This window comes from Micropterus salmoides, unplaced genomic scaffold, assembly GCF_014851395.1.
Source record: "Micropterus salmoides isolate LMB-PRFRI ecotype aquatic unplaced genomic scaffold, ASM1485139v1 Ms_hic_scaffold_2, whole genome shotgun sequence".
NCBI classification, from domain to species: Eukaryota; Metazoa; Chordata; class Actinopteri; order Centrarchiformes; family Centrarchidae; genus Micropterus; species Micropterus salmoides.
In genome coordinates, this window is record NW_024041150.1 from 30,417,750 (window position 1) to 30,436,687 (window position 18,938).

General features: G+C 40.9%; 2 protein-coding genes across 2 annotated transcripts; one reads left to right on the forward strand and one right to left on the reverse strand.

The window, feature by feature from the left end:
* The first annotated feature begins 659 nt into the window (after positions 1-659).
* LOC119912119 lies at positions 660-6,461 on the forward strand. The gene is made up of 4 exons (XM_038731133.1): positions 660-888; positions 1,909-2,054; positions 2,344-3,679; positions 4,688-6,461. The coding sequence occupies exons 1-4, from the start codon at positions 711-713 to the stop codon at positions 5,719-5,721; spliced, it is 2,694 nt and encodes an 897-aa protein (XP_038587061.1). The 5' UTR covers positions 660-710; the 3' UTR covers positions 5,722-6,461.
* Positions 6,462-15,200: 8,739 nt separating this feature from the next.
* LOC119912121 (GTPase IMAP family member 7-like) lies at positions 15,201-17,007 on the reverse strand. Its single transcript, XM_038731135.1, has 2 exons — positions 16,936-17,007; positions 15,201-16,450 (listed from the first exon to the last, which is right to left on the reverse strand). Exons 1-2 carry the CDS (start codon positions 16,997-16,999, stop codon positions 15,714-15,716), a joined length of 801 nt encoding a protein of 266 aa, XP_038587063.1. The 5' UTR covers positions 17,000-17,007; the 3' UTR covers positions 15,201-15,713.
* Between the last annotated feature and the right edge of the window lie 1,931 nt (positions 17,008-18,938).

The following is an 18,938-nucleotide window of genomic DNA, read 5'->3' on the forward strand; positions in this document are numbered from 1 at the left end:
CTTAGCCTAGTAGATGGTCTAGTTCAGGGGGCTCCAAACCGTTTCAGGAAAGCTCATTGAATGGAAGAGACACAATATTGCACTGCATCATTTATCACAAGGAGATCTCATAGAATAGCCGACGTGTGAGAGTTCAGAGATGCAGTAGTTTTTGGGAAATGTTTCCATCAGAGTCAGAAACTAATAAATGCCTTAGGACAGACCTTTTTTAAAAACTATTTGGTGTAGTCAGAAGTTATGTCAAACAGCAATATCAGGCTATTTTGGTTCAAATGTTGGGTCATTTATGGGATCAAATAATATAATCATGATTCCATAGGCATACAGGAATTGAGCGAAGGCCGTATGGGGGAGGCCCGCAGTCTCAGACCAAAAAAGTGGCACATTAGGTGACTTCCCTCTTATTGACCATTTTATACCACTTAGGCTATTTAATGAATATAATGAACAGGCTATAATAGCGTCAAAATGCTAGAAGGGAAAATAATAACTTCATCCGATGTTTAAATTGAATAAAATAGCATTGCCAACCTACTTAACGTTACTGGAGTTCAACAACTACTGAAGAGGTCTGTTCTCGCACAGGTCTGGTTTGTGTAGCTGACGTCAAGGGTGAAACAGCCACTGGACCAAACCATTATGAGACAAGGGGGGGGGGGGGATTTCCGCTATGACACACTGCGCTCGTCAAAAACAAGGCCAACCTGCAGATGATGGACGATATTTACCAATATCCCGTTTTCTTCGAGTGTAACGACCTGCTCGGGGAGCAGATTAAAAAAGTTCAAAGATATTTCTGCATTCGCCGCAGATCAGGCGGAGGAGACTGCGGGTCACTGACGTGCGTGAATGATAAAGTTTACAGCGTTGCTTTCAAATATGAGAAAGGTAGGTCGGAAACAGTTCATGTTATTGTTATTTTGTATTGTGAAAGTTGGTTAAAGCCCTATCCTATGTTTGCACTAGGCATTTACAAAAACGAAAGGCTCTACGTTTATGTATTATGAACGGTCAAAGACTGAGATTGGAACAGTTGCTTAAGTTTCACTTTACCGAGAAAACAAAAATGAAATAAAAGGTTCCAGAGTTTCTTTTATGTATATCTCTATTTATTACATAGGCTATATACGCAACATTATACCACCTATAGCCTATATGAAGGGGCTATAGAAATATTCGACTGGAAAAGTTAATTCACTTTACCAGCAAACTGAACGAACAAGTAACATCAGCTGTTATCAGCAATGAAAGTCAAAGTAGCAAATTAAATTAGCAAAAATACTGTCACAAGTCTGTTACAAGTGGCTACTGCCACATTGAACATTAACACACGTAAAAAATCAAAACACAACGCTGAAATTTTGTTCATGAAGTCATCTGTCTGTTATTAGGAAAAACACAACTGTGGATAGGCCTATGTAGGTACGTCATGATCTTTTACCTAATTTTTATATTTATTCATGTCATCAGTGCAGTGTCAGATCTCTCCGCCGTGCCTGCCTGAAGCTACACCTTCCCTGTCCTCGCGACTGTAAATTCCACTAACCACAAGAAAACAAAAAGGGGAAAAGAGCACGACGAGTGTTACTTTGTGGCTATAACAACGCTGTTGACACAATGTACAGATAACCTGCAACCTCTGCTGGAGCAAGCGAACTATGCCACGATCAGTAGGCCTATTTAATGTTTAATTAGGCTATAATCAAAACTCATGTTAGGTCTAATTTTCGGGACAACTGGTCACCCTATTAGGTGCAGTGGAATAAAAGATATAGGCTACAATATTTCCCTCTGAAATATAGTGGGATATAGGCCTACAAGTATAAAGTATGAGAACATATAGGCTACTTGGCAGCGATTTCCTTAACATAAAACTCTCAGTATCTAATGTCACTTTTTTTGTTTTAGATCAGCAGGCAGTCCTGCAGAAACATGAGCATGTTGTGGAGTTTGCCGATGGACATCTGGTGTTCACTGTCCGAGGCAGCCTGGGACTTACCGTATCTCCCACCACCAGTTCCTCTGCAAGTCATGTTTATACAGCTCCAGTAGAGGTTAGCACAAACCTTCTGTCAAAACTGATTTTACAGTTCATTGTTTCATGTAATTAAAGGTTCAGTGTATAATGCTGTATTTAGGACCATCTATTGACAGAAATGGAATATAATATCCATAACTATGTTTTCACTGGTGTATAAAAACAATGTACATTGAAATAAATGTTTATGATCATTATATGATAGTAAGATAGGGCTTTTTTCTAACACTTAAAAATAAATGGGGGAAAAACTGAGACAAGTAAACTTTTTTTTAACATTACTTGGACCTCTCTTTTCAACACAGAGCCCACAGTCCATTCCTGCTTCAACTCCACCACCAAGTGGTGGAAACTATGAACTACAACTTGACCTTTACCTCCTTCGTTACCTAAAGGAAAGCCCCAACGCTGGGAAAGAACTAGAGAAAGAACTCTCTTCTGTGGCCTGCTCTGCCAAGCTTTACCCAGAGGATGAGAGGGCTTTAGTTAGGTGCTTAGCTCAACCTGGTGCAGAAGATGAAGTTAGAAACTGGACAGCTGAAGTAGACAAAGTTTTTGATGGATATCTGTGCCACTATGAGGTTGACCCTCACAAAGTTAAATCTTTGCTTCAGTCCTGCAGCTCCCGTCAGGTCACAGATGAGGTGAAGGTGTACAGCGAGGTTGGGATGGCTGTTGTTGTTGGGAAACGTTCTCAGGTGAAGGCCAGGTTGATGGATGTAGAGCACTCACGGGTTAAACAAGGGTCAAGTTTAAGTGAAAAGCAAACAAGCATTCGCCGACTTGGCACAGCCAAACTCCGTCTCCTTTGGACAGAGATTGAGCACAGTCTGGGACGAGATTTTCCAGGTGTGAAGGTCACACAGGGAGATGCAGGGCAGTTAGTTTTGGAAGGTTCTGTTGAGGAGATTCTTAAGGCCGGAGACCAGATCTCTGATATGGAAAGTTTGGTGTCAGAAAGGACAGTTTCTGACATGAGCCCACATTTTTTGGCCTTCCTCAGGAGGGCATATGGAGGTCCAGGGGTGCTAAGTGACATTTTAGGGTTTGGTGACAAGGTGGAAGTAGAGTTACGAGACACAGAACTGCGTTTGTTCAGCTGCTCTGCTGAAAAACTGGATGAGACAGAGAAAAAACTGCAAGAAAAATTCAAGGAAGTCAAGATCTATGTGCCTAACTGCTCTGCTGTGCTACCTGAGCTTCAGGAAAAGCTTAAGTCCAAGACAAATGAGATGAACCGAGGGCAGCATAGGGCTCAGGTTGTGTTTGGCTTAGACAGCACAGTGTTCCTACTGGGCCACACGAAGGAGGTCGAAGAGCTGAGTGAAACTGTCACACAGTTTATTTTGGACCAGTCTTGTGTGCAAAGCATAGTCGATCTCCCTTTCCCAGAGTTAGCACAAGAGTTACCAGAATTGCTGCAGCTGCATGGTTTTGACTCTTCAGGGGGTATTACTAGACAGAATTTGGCATCTGGTGCAAGAATCTACAGCCTTTGTGGGGGACACCAGGGGCTGGTGTGTCAGTGTGACATCACCGAACAGGATGCTGATGCCCTGGTGAACGCTGCCAATGAAGATCTGAAACACTTTGGAGGTGTTTCTGCTGCACTGAGTCAAGCAGGCTGTCCTGAAGCACAGAGTGAGAGCAATGCCTAAGTCAAAAATATTGGGAAAATTTCTATAGGTGAAGTGATAGTGGGCACAGGAGGGAACTTAAACTGCAAGAAACTGCTGCATTCTTTTGGGTGTGTAGGTGGAGCATCAGGTCGCAGAACATGTCTGCTCTGGAACTTTCAGAAATTGTGCAATTCAGACTATAGCCAGTAGGCTTCGGCGGTATTACGTTATACCACCAGGGTAATTTGAAATCCCGACAGTATGATTTTTAATACCGTCAAAAACACAATGAAATTTCATAAAGGTATGAAAAACAAATACCGCCCAAGCCTAATAGCCATAACCTGGATCTGCTGTCACTGTGTGCTCTGAGGCTATAGTTACTGCTGTTAGACATAAACCTATGGTAGGTGTAGATATTGAGTTTTTTTTTCAATGTTTTTAAGTGCATTTGTTACTTATTTACAGTATTTAATTTGGTTATAATACAGTAAATTGAAAATGGTCTCCCAGCATCAAAAAAGTATATTTTTTGCTATGGTGAATAACAGAACACTTAAAGATGTATGTGACTGCAGTAATTGATCATGTCACAGATGAATATGGATATTGTTTATCATTACTTTTATTTTAACCTAAATAAGGCATTAGCCGCATTTCCACCGTAGGAGCTTTACCCCAGAAATAGGATGCTTTAGAGGAATTGCAGCGACCAGGGTCTAAATTAAGTTCCAGGGACTTTATTTTACCATGATCTTTGGGGAGTATATACCAATTAGTTCCTTAAAAATAGATCCTACTTTTGGTGGAAATGCAGCTATTGACATTCCCTTCTGTGGATCTAACATTATTATTGTATTAATTTGAATGCTAATGATGACATTAAGAAAGGCTTCTTTTGTGAGCCAAACTGTACAACACGTAGTTTGTTTCCCAACAAGTATTAGAAAACTACTATGTAAAGCTAACAGCTGAAGAAAGCAAAAAAGCAAGAGAAAATGTACTTAACAGGGTCATTGTTCTCTTCTAGTGTCATCTCCAAAGACGGTCATCCTGCTGGGAAAAAGTGGATCTGGGAAAAGCAACCTAGCTAACACCATATTTGGAGAAGAATTATTCATCACAAACCATTCCTCTGACTCTGAAACAACAAAATGTCAAGCAAAAACCAAATCTGTCAATGGAAGAAGCATCACCTTGATCGACACTCCTGGTTTATATGACACAGAAAGGTCTGAGAAGGACATAAATCGTGAGATAGTGAGCTGTATCACAGAGTGCGCTCCTGGGCCTCATGCTTTTCTCATTGTGTTGAAAGTGGAGAAATTCACAGAGCAGGAGCAGGCTGTCATCAACAAAATATTCCAAAGTTTCTCTGAAGATGCTCTAAAATATGCTGTCATTGTCTTCACTCATGGTGACCAGCTCCCTAAAGGGATGAAAATTGAAGAGTTTGTCAGTCAGAACAAGAATCTGAGTGATCTGGTGAAGAGGTGTGGAGGCCGGTGCCACGTCATTGATAATAAATACTGGAAGAACAAACAGCAGAACAACTACAGGAGTAACCAGTTCCAGGTGGCAGAGATACTCAACACAATAGACAAGATGACGAAGGTAAACAAAGGAAGCTGCTACACCAACGAGATGCTACAAGTAGTGAAAAGAGAAATACATAGAGAGGAAGAGTGCATTAGACTGTCATCAGGAAACATGTCACAGAAAAAGATTAGAATTGAAGCTAAAATTAATGTATTTGAAAGGTTATTGATCAGATCAGCAGGTATTGCAACAGGTGCATTGCTGGGAGCTTTGCTTGGTGTGGCAGAGATGGTTGCATCAACTGTTGGCAACTTTCAAAACCCTTCAGATGTTTCAGCACTAGTATCAACAGAAAGAGGAAGAGCAACAGTTGCATCGGCCGCTCAACATGGCGCAGTAAAGGGTGTTCTAACAGGATATAATGCAGCTGAAGGAGCAGAAACTCCAGGTGAAGCCATTCAGAAGACAGTAGGGGATGTCTGGAACCAGTGTAGGATTGCAGCAAATCTAAACATTTCTTTTTAGATAAAACATATAAATCATGTTAAAACCAATTACGGAGCAATGGGGTGTTTGATTTATGGACTAGTGAAACATTTAAATAATTTGTTGGAAACCAGGATTTAACATCTAAAACTATTTTTTGATACTTTTCATGACTTTGAGATAAAGAATAAGGTTTTGTTTTTACTCTGGGAGCCAAATGTGTTTTGAGTATTCAGATATTGGGTGTAGTTTCTTGTGTGTACCTTGGGTGTTACTCTGCTATTACCTGGGGTCAAGGTTATAAAGGTAGCATTCAAACTGTTGTACGACAGGTGTTTTGACCCGCTAGTGTTTAGAGTGTGCAGTTTTACCACTGAAACAGGAAAAATGGACATTTCAAGCTGCACAGGAAAACGTATTATTCTGCAACACAACAACAGCCTGGAGATTCTTGAGCACTATACTGTTTAGCAACATAACATAAAGGCAGCGCGTCAGCCAGGTCACTCCTGGGCTAATCCACCTCAGTATCTAACAGTATGAGACTCCTTTCAAATTAGTCTTTATTGAAGAGTTTTTGCATTGGTGAGTGATTCAACACTAACTGTGATACCTTTTTAATAATTACTTCTGTATTTTTAAAGATTTCTCTTGCACTTTACATGACTATGAGATGCTGAATATGTTGTACATTTGTTATGTTTCTTTGTGTTTAATTTTATTATTTAAGTTAGTGTTTGTGTTACATGTTGTATAACAATTAAACAGCTATGTGCTTATTTCTGTTTTCCAGTGTCTGTGTGCTGTACCACTTCAGTTAATGTCACGTTAGTCTGGTTATATAGCATGTTAATACTCTCCAGCTGAATACAACTGTTGCCATTAATGAACCGGTCAAAGGAACTTTCTTTTCAGCCTGTACCATCCCATTTTCACGCTAATCAAGGCTGCCATCTTGAAAAAAGGAAGCCATCTTTAATTGTCTGTGACTAGCATGTATTATTCAAATGGCAGTTGCCAAGAACTATGTATGCTAAATTAATCAAACTAATTATATGCTCAATGTCATATTAAATACATCACTGATAAAAAAAATTCAGCTGAAAGCAGTGGTCTCTGGCAGCCATACTGAAAAATGGCTGCTATGGTCGCCGTATTTAAAAATTCACGATGGCCCAATATCCAAATTTGTTAGGAGTGCCACTGTGTATGTGTACCAGATTTAATGCTTTTATCACAAAATGGAAGATTCTTCTGCTAAGCCGTTTTACTAAATCATTAGTGGACCAAATCCATGACAACCCAGAGTTGAGACCAGGAGGCAGAGTCGCAGTCACACACTTCTCTGCTCCTCCATTTCAGGAGTTACTTAGTGAAAATCCTATAGTGACGGTGTCTGTCCCCCGACCATCGAAATTATTTAAATCAAAGGTAAACAGAAGAGGAGCTGTACATAAAAACCTCATAAACATTAAAACCACAAGAGCAATAGTGCAAACGAATAGAAGAGTTAAATGTGGACTCTTAAACATCAGATCTCTCTCTTCTAAAGCTGTACTAGTAAATGAACTAATATCAGATTATGATATTAATTTATTTTGTCTTACTGAAACCTGGCTGGGTGATGGAGAATATGTTAGCCTAAATGAATCCACCCCTCCCAGTCATATTAATACTCACATTCCTCGAGGCACAGGCCGAGGAGGTGGAGTTGCAGCTATCTTCGACTCTAGCCTACTAATCAGCTCTAAACCTAAACTAAACTATAACTCATTTGAAAGTCTTGTTCTTAGTCTTTCGCACCCAAGTTGGAAATCACTGCAACCAATTCTCATCGTTATAGTGTACCGAGCACCTGGTCCGTATTCTGAATTCTTATCTGAATTTGCAGAGTTTTTGTCAACTTTTGTCCTTAAAACGGACAAAGTTATTATTGTAGGGGATTTTAACATTCATGTGGACGTTGAGAATGACAGCTTCAGTACTGCGTTTATCTCTCTGTTAGATTCCATCGGCTTCTCTCAGAGTGTTCATGAACCGACTCACTGTTTTAACCACACCCTCGACCTTGTTTTGGTGTATGGTATTGAAATTGAACATTTAGTGGTGTTCCCACAGAATCCCTCTTTATCCGACCACTGTTTGATAACTTTTGAGTTTGTATTGCTGAGCTACACGCCATCAGGCAAAAATTTCTATACAAGATGTCTGTCTGATAGTGCCATAGCTAAATTTAAGGATGCGATTCCATCAGCTCTAAATTCATTATCAAGTCACAAAGTAACAGAGGACTCCTATGCTAATTTCAGTCCCTCCCAAATTGATCATCTTGTTGATAGTGCTGCAGGCTCGCTGCGAATGACACTCAACTCTGTAGCCCCTCTAAAAAAGAAAATACTAAAACAAAGACGGTTAGCTCCATGGTATAATAATGAAACTCGCAAATTAAAGAAAATATCACGGAAACTTGAGAGGAATTGGCGTTCCACCAAACTGGAAAATTCTCGTTTAATTTGGCAAGATAGTCTTAAAATAGGAAGGCCCTCCATAATGCCAGAGCAGCGTACTACTCGTCATTAATAGAGGAAAATAGGAACAACCCCAGGTTTCTTTTCAGCACTGTAGCCAGGCTGACAGAGTCACAGCTCTATTGAGCCAAGTATTCCCATAGCTCTCAGTAGTTACGACTTCATGAGCTTCTTTAATGATAAAATTATTAGAGACAAAATTCACCAAGACCTGCCCTCAACTGGCACCGAATTATCTCTTAACTCAGGAACCTTAGAAACAGCTGTAGAACCAGATATATGTTTAGACTGTTTTGCTTCCCTCAATCTTAACCAACTAACTTCAATAATTTCTTCATCTAAACCATCAACCTGCCTCTTAGACCCCATCCCGACTAGGTTGCTTAAAGATGTTTTAACCTTAGTCAGCACTTCTATACTAGATATGATTAATCTATCTTTATCAACAGGCTATGTACCACAGTACTTTAAAGTAGCTGTAATTAAACCTCTTCTGAAAAAGCCCAAACTTGATCTGGATGTTTTAGCCAACTATAGACCTATATCTAACCTTCCATTTCTCTCTAAGGTCCTGGAGAAAGCAGTTGCTAAACAGCTGTGTGACTTTCTACAGAGCAATAGTTTATTTGAGGATTTTCAGTCAGGATTTAGAGCTCATCATAGCACAGAGACAGCACTGGTGAAAATTACTAACGACCTCCTTATTGCATCAGACAAAGGACTTGTCTCTGTACTGGTTTTATTAGATCTTAGTGCTGCATTTGATACCATTGACCATCAGATCCTATTGCAGAGACTGGAATATTTCATTGGCATTAAAGGAACCGCTCTAAGCTGGTTTAAGTCCTATTTATCAGATCGATTTCAGTTTGTACATGTTAACGATGAGTCCTCCATGCACGCCAAAGTTAGTGATGGAGTTCCTCAAGGATGTGTCCTCGGACCAATCCTCTTCACTTTATATATGCTTCCTTTAGGCAATATTATCAGGAAACATTCCATAAGCTTTCATTGTTATGCAGATGATACTCAGTTATATCGATCAAACCAGATAAAACTCATCAGTTAGCTAAACTTCAAATGTGCCTTCAGGATGTTAAAACCTGGATGACCTGTAATTTCTAATGTTAAACTGAAGTTATTGCTCTTGGGCCTAAGCACCTCCGTGACGCATTATCTAAAGATATAGTTTCCCTGGATGGCATCGCCCTGGCCTCCAGCACCACTGTGAGGAATCTTGGAGTTATCTTTGATCAGGACATGTCGTTTAAGTCTCACATTAAGCAAATTTCAAGGACCGCCTTTTTTCACCTACATAATATTGCGATAATCAGAAACATCCTGTCTAAAAATGATGCAGAAAAACTAGTCCATGCATTTGTTGCTTCTAGGCTGGATTACTGCAATTCCTTATTATCAGGCTGCTCGAAAAAGTCCGTTAAGACTCTTCAGCTGATCCAGAATGCTGCAGCACGTGTTCTGACAGGAACCAGGAAAAGAGATCATATTTCTCCTGTTTTAGCTTCTTTGCATTGGCTAGAATTTAAAATCATTCTTCTTACCTACAAAGCTCTTAATGGTCAGGCACCATCTTATCTTAAAGAGCTCATAGTACCTTACTACCCCACCAGAGCACTGCGCTCCCAGAATGCAGGGTTACTTGAGTCTTCAAAAGTAGACTAGGAGCCAGAGCGTTCAGCTATCAAGCTCCTCTCCTGTGGAACCAGGTTCCAGTTTGGGTTCAGGAGGCAGACACCATCTCCACAAGCTTATAGTTAGGGCTGGCTCAGGTGAGTCCTGAAACATCCCTTAGTTATGCAGCTATAGGCCTAGACTGCCACGGGATTTCCTATGATGCACTGAGCTCCTCTCTCCTCTACTTTCTCTACCTCTGTATGCAACCTCATCCCATTATTGCATGTTACTAACACAACTTCTCCCCTGTCCGGTAGTCTTGTGCTTTCTCGTCCCTCTCCTCTCTCCTCCTATCGCTTGCAGGTTTTCTGGCTCTGGAGCTGTGGAGTCTGGATCTGTGGCTGCGGGTCACCTGCTGCCCCCGTGTTCCTGCTCAACACCCTCTGCTGCAACGACTATTGTTACTAGTCCAATTGTTATTATTGTTATTATAATAATTAACATTACGATTGTTAATAAAATATCACTGGAACAGATTATGTCAATGGCATGTGGTGAAGAGAGATAGATGGTGTTCTCAGTAGCCTAGATTATCTGCAAAGCAAGCTACGGAAGTATCACATGAGAACAATGCCCAATTTAGCACCTTTTTTCAACTTATGTGGAAAACATCAACAAGATAAAAAATTTATTCTGTTTTGAAGTAACAGTTCAAAGGCACGGGCTGTTACCTGGATGACGTTGGAAGTGTGCTGCTCTTGAAATCTCCGCACCAGTGGGAAGACGCCTCGCGGTGCGCGCGCTCGTGCTACGCGATCCCCATTTCCTCAGGTCGGAACTCAGGAGTGCTCCTCTCTGCATGTGAAAGTCATGGATAAGCAGCAGCAGGTGTGCAGCGTGTGGTTGGACCTGGACCAGGGGGGGACTATTTAAAGGATTGTGAAGCCTTGGTAGAAATGTACTCTCTTTGATTGAATTTTTGATCTCATTCTACTTTTCTCTTGTATGTCATGTAATCTACATTATTTCTCAACCTTCCTTTTATAATCCCTAGGTTGTTGAGATGCTGAAGACTTCAAGCACCCAGCAAACTTGTCCCCCTGCTGCTGTAGCTTGTGCCGGCCTGGCAGATGTCGTCTGTGATTTCTGCAGTGGGGCCACCGAAACAAAGCCACGATGTCTTGCCTGACCTATTTGGCATCTTACTGCCCAGCTAACCTGGAGCCTCACTACAGTGTTCCTGTGTTGAAGATGCACCAGCTGGTCTCTGCTACAATCCCAATGCAGGAAAAGATGTGTACGAAGCACAACAAGCTGATGGAGGTCTACTGTCAGACAGACGAGAGGTGTATCTGCTATCTGTGCCTTTATAGATATGCATGAAAGCCACCATACAGTGTCGGCTGCAGCAGAGAGGGCTGAGGAACAGGTAGAATAAAAAATACACAGTGACCCTAGTGAACATGAAACTGTTGACTGCTTGTCTTTTCAAAAAACAGCCATACTCTGTAGATGTGATTTGAAATTATAGAAAACAATAATTGTATAAATAAAATCATTCACAATGATTAATTTCTTTCAGAAACAGCTGATTGTGAGTCAAAAGAAAGTCCAGGAGAGAGAGGAGCTGAATGAGCTGGTCCAAGCTCTGAAGTATTTCAAGGTGCGGAAATTAGACTTTACTGTTTGATCCTGTGTTTGTATTGACCACTATTGAAGATGTCTTGTCCAGGTTTGAATGTCATGGCACTCATAAAGTGGTTTAATAAAAAAAGGCAGAGAATTATTTAACATTACTCCATGTACTAAGACAGAGTGAGATCAGGCTCTTATGCTATATCTAGTTTTTTTTTTCTTTCTTTCTTTTTTTAAGGATTTTGACTTTTTTCATGTCTTTACCATAATAACCATTACAGATGCATGTGTTAACTTGTTGATTCAGTTTGTTTTGACAAATGACTTTACTATTAAATATTATTAAAAAAGACAAATATTTGCCTGTGTATGTGCAGAGCTGTACACAGACTGCAGTGAAGACCAGTGATAAGATGTTAGATGAGCTGACCTCGTCCATAAAGAAAAAAGGCACTTTGTCGAAGCAGCTGATCAAAGCCAGAGAGAAAACTGCAGTCGCTCAGGCTGAAGAGCTGCAGCTGGAGGAGATCACCAAGCTGAGGAAGAGAGACTCCAAACTGGAACAGCTTTCTCATATGGACGACAACATTCATTTTATCGAGGTCTTTGCAATAACACTTTGTATAATTTGTATGTTATTTCAATTCCACATGTAACTCTAGAAGTTTTAAATACTCAAAACTCCGCTCAGTTATTTTTCCTTGAGGACAAAGCACAGCTGAATGTGTTGCCCATAAGACTCTATAAAAGAAGTCTACATACAGTAGCCACTGTGACGTCAGCCGTTGGTTTGCATGAGTTGAGTTTATGTTGGAAAATCACGCTTGATTTAGTTACAGTCTAACTGAAAGTAAACTGGTTGTCTATTAGTCTTTGGACCAAAGAGTAGGACAAATGTAGACAAAAGTGTAAATAGCATTATCGTCTTGTTTTGTAATGGAATTTACATCAACTATGGTACATTGTATGAGTTTTTACATTTTGTGTGTTTTCCTGCTTTTGTTTAGTTTTTCTTCTGGTCTCTGCCTTATTGAATTCCCTCCCGACTTTCCAGACCCTCTCCACCTCCTATGAATCTCCAGATTTGCCTGCTGATCCTGTTGTTCGTCCCGAACGTTCATTCAAAACTGTGACTGACTGCATGTCCAAGCTGAAGGATATCGAGAAGCTCCTGCAGGACACATGGCCCACAATGTCTGCTACAGGTAACTGATATAAATATGAAAATCCAGAATTATAAAGTGGTTTTATTCAAGTCCAGTGGTATTCAGGATATTCTTTCTTTTTTTGTTAGTATCTACTATAGATGTTGTCCTGCCACCTGTGCCAAAGACCAGAGAAGAGTTTTTAAGCTGTGAGTAAAAAAAAATTAACTCTATGCCGTTTCACACTATATCAGCGCAGTTTTACTTTGTTCACTCAGACAAGTTTACGAACGTTGGTCAGGTGTTGTGCAGAGAGGGTTTGTCAAAACGATGTTACTGGGAGGTCGGTCAGAGTACAGTGTTGTACTTGGTCTGCGGCAGTGTCATACAAAGACATCAGCAGAACATCATCGGACTCAGAGTTTGGAAAGAATAACAAGTCGTGGAGTTTAGAGTGCTCCCCAAAAGGTTACTCTTTCCTACAAGACACAGGAAACATAACAGTGTCAGGCCCTCAATCCTTCAAGATCGGAGTGTACCTGGATTATAAATCAGGTACTCTGTCCTTTTTATAGCATCACTCACAACATGATGACTCTGCTCCACAAAGAACACATCACCTTCACTCAGCCGCTCTATCCTGGTCTTGGGCTGAAGGGTGGTGGATCTTGTGCAGAAGTAACAAACCAAACATAGCGAACCTTGAGGAGGTTATGATTTCAATGACACATCAAAACGATCTTGGTAATTGCGGACTACCTCCAGTTTTATAGTAAACATTGTAGCAGACCTAAATTTATTAGTTATGCATTTTAATAAATTTCTAAGAATTGATACCCAATTATGAATTTTTAAGATTCATAAAATCATTTTATTTAATTCCTCGTTTTAGGGCACCACCGGAGTTGTTATAATCCTAGAGTCTCCGGACCTCTAGGTAGTTTTGAATAATTATACAATTATTACTAGTGATCAGTTAGTTAATAATCGCTCAATTATCTTAAATCAGTCAGTCAGTCTCATATCTAAAGGGTCAATTCTCTTGGCAGGAACTATAAATAGGCAACACACACAGCTCTTGATTATATTACAGTGAATTTATTCTCTAACTAAAGGTGATAAAAAGATGGTTGGATACAGGGAACAAACATTTGCTGAACAATGAGCCTGGAGGTTCGATTGTGGGAAGCATTTGACTCATACGGCATAGAAGAGCTACTGAAAGTAAACTAATGCTATGATTTTAGGAGTTAAAATGGACATCTGATCACAGAACGTGTGTTAAGTCTTACTGCTTGTCGACAGCCTGCTTTGGCCTGTTGCACGGGTCCCACGCTAGCTGCCGATCCTGGCTTTTTGCTAGGGATTCTCCAGGGTTCTCCGTGTCTGATTGAAAACGCCTCCTCCGTCTGGCAATTTGGCTGTTTTCAGGTTTCCTTCGTTGTAGCTGGCGAGACCATGTGGCTTGGTCTGACCTTGGTGAAGTTGGCTCGACGAAAAAGGCTTAAAATGGAACTTGGTCGTTCCTGAATTAGTCCAGTGTAACTTAACGGACTGATAACTTTAACAAACAAAAGAAATAAAGAAAATAAAACAAACTGAAGGCAGATCGATGTCGCAGCACTTCAGGTGTGTAGCTTCAGGCGAACAAAGGGCCTGTTTGTTTCGCTGGCCGAGTCTGGGCGTCGCCTGGTGAGGCACGCTGCTCGTGCCGAAGCGTCCACAGAGCCGAGCAGAGCAGCGGAGAGAGCAAAACGAGTGGTCTTGTGTTGCTCTTTAGTTGTCTGGGGCGTGGTTCCCCAGGGGGCGTCTCAGGTTTCCCAAGGGACTGCCTTTCTAAACTTAATGTTTAAAGAAAAGAAATCTATTTGCACGTATTATAATAAAACATTTTCCACAATCGTACCTCAATGGTTGAACGGTTGTACTGTTCTAGGCATTTGGTAACAGGAAACAATTGTCACATTGTTGGTCAGGATATTTATAAATTTAACAGCATTTCCGACGAGGGCATGTAATACTTATTTCGCCCACTTGGGGGAGCTCAGGTTACATGAGGAAAGCTTGGATTACATTAGATGAAGGAGTGTCTTGCTGAAAATAAAAACACTGCACAAGTAACTTCTTTTCAGCACTAATATCAACAACAGATAGCAACAACAGTTAACATAACTACTCAAATAGAGGCAAACGTATTCAGGTAACTAAAGATTTAATTAGATTTAATTAAATGCTTTGAGTCTTTGGAGACTGCAGTCCTTTTACATTGAAAGTTCAGTGTCTGGACCATGTCACACTTAGGTGAGACAGGGGTTTTCCTTTTTGATGTGGTAATAAAACAAAGAATAAGGTCAATTGCCACGGAAACGTGTGTGGGGGGGCCAGTTTTGATAGGCTGTTCAGGGAGATACCAATGGCTGGCTCGTGTCCCTTTGTCAGTTTAACAGTCAGGCCCCGCGTTATCAGCTTCGGAATCAAAATGGTGCCAGTTTTATGGTCGGGATAGCACTTAGAGAAAGCAACTTTGACCCCTCCCCTTCTTCTCTGGGGAGGAGAAAGGAATTTAGGGTAGCTCCAAATTTATTCAATGTAAAATGCACAAATCCACACCGTTGTTCACTACAACATCCCGCCATTTTATGTGTGCTGCTTTGCTCCAGAGTACTTTTAATGTCATGTGACATGGGGACATTTTACAGTGCCGGTTAAAGTCTGACAACATTTTTAACCAGCATGCTTTATGTTAAGTCAGCACGCATTACGTTAATTCAGCGCTGAAAAGTGGCACATGAAGTCAAACACAAATATTCATGTCTTCATGTTGCTCCGCTGCTCCCAAGTGGCTTTTCCTTTGTCCATGACAGCCTTACCTGCCAACTATGCTGCCTCCAATGGTGTTTTTGCTCCCTCAGCTGCATTGTGTCCAATCATACCACCCATTACTCCTCCTGTTGCAGCCAAGCCTGCTGTTGACACACCTACCACCACTCCGGCAGCTGTCAGTCCTGCTGCTTCTACTCCTCCTGCTACTACGGCTGCTCCTCCCACTGCTGGAATTCTTTTCACAAGTGTCATTAATCCTTTATAGCTATTTATAGCTGTGATAACTAACCCGACCATGGCTGCCACACCAAAAAAAGCTCCAAACACTGCTTCGTTGGATCATTACTCTCTGATACACTCTGGTTTTAGCCTGTTTTCTGATCTCTTCCACTGGCAGGTTTCCTGATGACTGTCTAATGTTCTCTTCCTCTCTCTGTATTTCTTTCTCTACTGTTTCAAACATCATATTGGTGTAGCAGCCCCCATTGTTTTCCATCACCATCTTGTCTATTGTGTTGAGTAGGTCCTCCACCTGGAACTGGTTACTCCTGTAGTTGTTCTGCTGTTTGTTCTTCCAGTATTTATTATCAATGACGTGGCACCGGCCTCCACACTTCTTCACCAGATCACTCAGATTCTTGTTCTGATTGACAAACTCTTCAATTCCCATCCCTTCAGGAAGCTGGTCACCATGAGTGAAGACAGTGACAGCATATTTTAGAGCATCTTCAGAAAAATATTGACATATTTTGTTGATGACAGCCTGCTCCTGCTCTGTGAATCTGTCCACTTTCAGCACAATGAGAAAAGCATGAGGCCCAGGAGCGCACTCTGTGATACAGCTCACTATCTCAGGCTTCATGTCGTCCTCAGACCTTTCTGTGTCAAAGAAACCAGGAGTGTCGACAGATTTGGTTTCTGCTTGACCAAATATGGTGTTAGCTAGGTTGCTTTTCCCAGATCCAGATTTTCCCAGCAGGACAATCCTCTTTGTAGTTGACACTAAAAAAGAAAGAAATATAGTAAATTTTCTCTTTGCTTTCTTAGCTTTTAAGATGAGTTTCCTCATGCTTTTTGGATAAACAGTAACCAGTACATGGTGCACAATTTGGATCACTCAGCACTCCTTAATGATAGTATTATCAAGCAAATTATTCCAATAATGATGTTCGTACAACAGGGGTAAATGTCAATGACTAATTTGGGTGAAAATAAAAGAAATAATAAACTGTGTCCATATTCATTTGTGACATGGTGAATTACAGCAGTCACATTTTCTAAAACTGACAGAATAAATTGCCTGATTTATTCCAGTAAAGAAAGTGGTTGTTATTCATTCAAGCAAGAAATAGTTTTAATGGTGTGAGATTATTTACACTTTTATTGTATTATAGCCAAATCAATAACATACGTTTAAATAAGTAACAAACGCAAAAACACAACAACTGAATTTTAATTATTTACTGTCAGATAATGTCTATACCCACCATGGTCTGCTTGATGAACATCTTCTGTGAATCGTTTGAACTGTAAAGTTTCCTGGACAGACATGAGGACCTGCAGAGACGAGGAAGTATTTGGTTTATACCAGTTCCTGTGCTCATCTTGTGCACAACATGGGTAAGCTGATGTTTGTTGCTCAGGGATTTAAAATAAAACTTATTATACTGGTTAATCATGTAATCGATAATAAACCATGAGATTTACATTTAATCATTTTGAATAGATAATATTTTTTTGGTTATTTTTCAGTGCAAGTATCAAGACACCCAAAATGTGTCAAAAAAACTTTGCGATCCAGATGAAAACAATCAAAGTCTGCCAGTTGGTGACCACTGGTCTAAAAGCTTGTCCATCTACAGATGGCAATAGTCAGACTAGTCTATTACATAAATAGGGAGGTACAGTGAAGAGAGAATTCATACACTGGCCATGGTAACCAACTCTTACTATAACATACACAAAAAAATCACAGGCAACGACTTCTTAAAATTCTGACAGAGCTCAAAAAGCCCTCCCTCAACCCTACTCAATTTGAGAATATCGGCCATTTCACTTCTACCATTTCTTACCAGAGCTATCGAAGTCAAACAGGTTTCAGGATTCCTCTCACAGAATGACCTCCTAGATCATATCAGTTAAGTTTTAAGAGTTGCCACTCCACTTAAATGGCTCTGGTCTGTGACAGAAGCACTAACGTCAGCTAAAGCTGCAGCCCGATCCTTGGTTCTTATTCTGCTTACATATCAGATGCCTTTGACACAGTCAATCACAGGATCCTGCTATCCGCTGCTAGGGCCCCTTCTCAGTTTATGCCACCTCACTGGGTCCAATCATTCACTGGCATGGCTTCTCTTACCGCTGCTACACAGACAATATACAATTCTACCAATCCTTCCTGCCAGACGACCCCACCGTCTCGACGCGGATCATGGACTGTCTCTTGAACATATCTCCATTGATGAAAGTTTGCCACCTTCAACTAAACCTCTCTAAGACTGAACTCTTGGTCATTCCAGCCAAGCAATCTATCCACCATAACATCAAAACTTTAAATTGACTCCTCTACCATCACTCCAACCAGGGTGGTGAGAAACTTGGGTGTAATGATTGATGACCAGCTGTCCTTTTCAGACCATGTTGCTGCTGTCTCTCGGTCATGCCGCTTTGCTCTACACAACATAAGAAAAATCAGGCCCTACCTCACTCAGTATGCCACCCAGCTTCTGGTACAGGACGTTATCGCTCACCTCAAAAACTGCAATGCATTCCTAGTGAGTCTTCCAGCTTGTACGGTGAAACCCCTACAAATTGTTCACCCACATGGGTATCCGATTAAAAATGGCAACTCAAGGCCAGCGGATTTTAAAATCAAGAGGGCTATTCAGAACCATTAAACTTCATAATCAAAATGGCGGACACTCTCTTTATATCCTAAACTACAAAAATGGAGACGGTGGTCACAGGTCAGGCTAGCTGCAGATGTCATGTGATGTCTGTATGTGTGGGGTTAGTAAACAGGAAGGGGGAGAAGCAAGGCACACAGAGCAAGTTTTACAAGATCCTGGTTTGCTGCGGCTAAATACAATATACCACAATCTATCATAAAGCCCCCAACAATTTACTTTACATTCAACAGCAGGTGTCGGCTTTGCTTTTAGTTGGAATGAGCTATTGTCTCTGCACTCAGACAGCAGGCGCTAACACCAGGAAAATATGCAAATCTTTAATACGTTGTAGGGGTGACCCCAAAAAGTCGAAGATCCAATGCTTCGATGGGCGTTTTTAAAATACTACTTGAAATAGTAGCACGGCAAAAACTCTGCACAAGACCGGTGAATGGCAGGGGCAAGAGAGAGAATGGGCAACAATAAGCTTCAGTTTACCTTCGTCTCGCAATCGCCGTGCACAAAAACACACATGATTCGACTATCAGTCGACTAGACAGGACTTGACGATTCTGATTCGACTATGTAAATCCTTAGTCGGG

Excerpts from the sequence above, each read along its gene's own strand:
- LOC119912119 (XM_038731133.1), top strand. The coding sequence starts at position 711 with ATGATGGACGATATTTACCAATATCCCGTTTTCTTCGAGTGTAACGAC. Across the intron at positions 2,055-2,343 it reads TTTATACAGCTCCAGTAGAG|AGCCCACAGTCCATTCCTGC; the intron begins GTTAGCACAAAC and ends TTTTCAACACAG. Across the intron at positions 3,680-4,687 it reads AGGCTGTCCTGAAGCACAGA|TGTCATCTCCAAAGACGGTC; the intron begins GTGAGAGCAATG and ends GTTCTCTTCTAG.
- LOC119912121 (XM_038731135.1), bottom strand. The coding sequence starts at position 16,999 with ATGTCTGTCCAGGAAACTTTACAGTTCAAACGATTCACAGAAGATGTT. Across the intron at positions 16,451-16,935 it reads TGTTCATCAAGCAGACCATG|TGTCAACTACAAAGAGGATT; the intron begins GTGGGTATAGAC and ends TTTCTTTTTTAG.